Raw genomic sequence first — 2,404 nt, forward strand, 5'->3', positions numbered from 1 at the left:
GCAACAGGAGAAGCTGCTCAGATGTTTCGTCAGCTTCCAGGTGAATCAGCTGCAGCAGCTAAGGTCTTTCATTAGCATCATTAGCATCATTTCACAGCGTTTGTCATCAGGCTGCAGCAGGACGGCTCCCCAGAGGGAAACCTGCTAACGTCTGAGCGGCTTTATGTTCACATTATCCGTCTGCTGAGAGCCTCATAGCGCCGTCATCATAAAGGCTGATCAGTAATGAAAGCTCTGATCGGTTGTACGTGGCTCTGCTCTGATGCAGCCACCGCTGGTTCTGCTGGGTCGGCACCCACCAGCTGCTGGTTCTCTGTGTTCCAGGCCTGCGTGGCGAGGAAGTGCTACCCGTCTCCTCTCAACTACTACAACTTCCCCAAGTCCTGCTGCACGTCTGTCAACGAGGTGATCTGCCACGGCATCCCGGACCGGAGAGCTCTGCAGGACGGAGACATCCTGAACGGTCAGCTGGGCGGGGCATCAGGGAGGAGGGGGCGGAGAATCGGAGGGGGCATTATGGGAGAGGGGGCGGGCCATCAGGGGGTATTAATGATGAACGGTTTCTCTCTGATGATGAATGTTTTATCCAGTTTTAGCTTCTCTCTGCTGCCACTCGTCTCCCGCCGCTCCGCTCTGACAAGACGGATCGTTTCATTATCCTACAGTCAGACCCCCCCACATGGCAGATCCTCCTTTCTGCAGCTTCTCATGATTAATCGGATAAAAAAGCTCCACATTCTGCAGATTTTTAACTTTCCTCTTGAGCCTTTTTTATACATAATAAATATATCACTCAGTCTGACCAGTTTTTCWCCAAAATCAACAAATGGCTGCATTTTCTCACAGTRATGATTAATTCTGAGTTTATTGCAAAAGTGTTTGAAAACTTGGGGTTGAAGTGACTCCAACTCCCACCTGCAGGTGGCAGTATTTATTCTACGACTCTGCCGCGTCAGCCTGACTTCAACTGACGGGTTACAAAATTCACATTTAGCAGAAATGTAGAACCACAAAATAAAAAAAATCACAACAATCCCAAAGTCCAGGAGGAGCTGATTAAAAGATGCAAATGAACAAATAATTCCTTTTTGAAATGAGAAATGTTTTGTGACAGCATTCCTTCATCATTTGTTGCAAAGGTCGCTGATTGTTTTTACAGTCTGCATCCTTAACGATCAATCAATTACTAAATTAATCGACAGTTATTGATTGATCTGCTTAATTGATTTTGCCCTAATTGAGTCGGACATGTTTGTCTTCCRCAGTGGACATCACTGTCTACCATAACGGTTTCCATGGCGACCTGAACGAGACCTTCTTCGTGGGCGAGGTGGAGGAAGAAGCCAARAGGCTGGTGCAGACGACGTACGAATGTCTGATGCAAGCCATCGACTCGGGTACGAAGGCGCTCCGCTGCCGTGTGTTTGGTGTCTGACGGTGTCTGACCCCAGTGTCGCCCCCGCCCACAGTGAAGCCCGGGGTGCGCTACCGGGAGCTGGGGAACATCATCCAGAAGCACGCTCAGGCCAACGGCTTCTCCGTGGTGCGCAGCTACTGCGGCCACGGCATCCACCGGCTTTTCCACACGGCGCCCAACGTCCCACATTACGCCAGTGAGTCGCAGCGGGAAGCTACGGCAGGCCAGTTTAACATAAAATCACCACATTCCACAGATCTGAACATGAATTTTATTACACGCATTTTAATCAAAACATATTGACAAAATGTGCAACATCTTCAGTTCAAAAACTTTGTTGTGGGTGAGCTAAAATCATCAACGCTTTAAAGGCCCAGCCATGAATATTTATATCTGAATTGAGAAAGACCCATGTGATGCCACTGTGCTGTCCGATCTGTTGCCTGCAGAATTTGGGGTTTTCTGCATRAAATTGTCAGAAAATGTCACCATACAGAAAACTTGAAGACTGCTTCAGAAATCTGGGTGTTTTCTGTCCTGTTTATCATGAAACTGACCCTAAAAAACATGGTGGATACAAGAGGAGTGCTTTTATGTCACTAATTTCACTCAAGATTTTAAAGTCTGCTTCCTCGAGCTGAAAACGACTAAATTTGTGTTTCTTGTTTAGCCAGAATTTAATTAGAGATATCTTAAAGGGCCAGTGTCAWGTAAAATCAACATTTTGATCTTTCCATCATATTTTAATGTTTTTCCCTAATCAAAAACGAACCTGCAGGGTTTCTTTGATTCTGTCATGTTTGAGAAATACTTTGTTTACATGGCAACCATTCAGCTGTGCAAAATGCCTGGGTGGACCTAGCCCCGCCCTCAAGGCGCAGCTCCTCCCCCTCTCAGTTCCTTCAGACTAGCCAGCAGCAATTAGCAAACAGCTGATGGAGCTGATGAGGTCATTATAGGAGCTGCTGCTCAGAGCGATGCTGGTAA

General features: G+C 47.0%; 1 protein-coding gene across 1 annotated transcript in view; it reads left to right on the plus strand.

Annotated features, from left to right (window-relative positions):
- Positions 1–2,404, plus strand: part of metap1 (methionyl aminopeptidase 1) — a 16,051-nt gene that overhangs the window by 12,337 nt on the left and 1,310 nt on the right. The window contains exons 5-7 of the mRNA XM_017303368.1: positions 224–463; positions 1,266–1,397; positions 1,470–1,718. Coding sequence (XP_017158857.1) covers positions 224–463; positions 1,266–1,397; positions 1,470–1,718 — 621 coding nt within the window. The remainder of the gene's footprint in view (positions 1–223; positions 464–1,265; positions 1,398–1,469; positions 1,719–2,404) is intronic.

The sequence above is a fragment of the Poecilia reticulata genome, unplaced genomic scaffold (assembly GCF_000633615.1).
Source record: "Poecilia reticulata strain Guanapo unplaced genomic scaffold, Guppy_female_1.0+MT scaffold_254, whole genome shotgun sequence".
In the NCBI taxonomy this organism is placed as follows: Eukaryota; Metazoa; Chordata; class Actinopteri; order Cyprinodontiformes; family Poeciliidae; genus Poecilia; species Poecilia reticulata.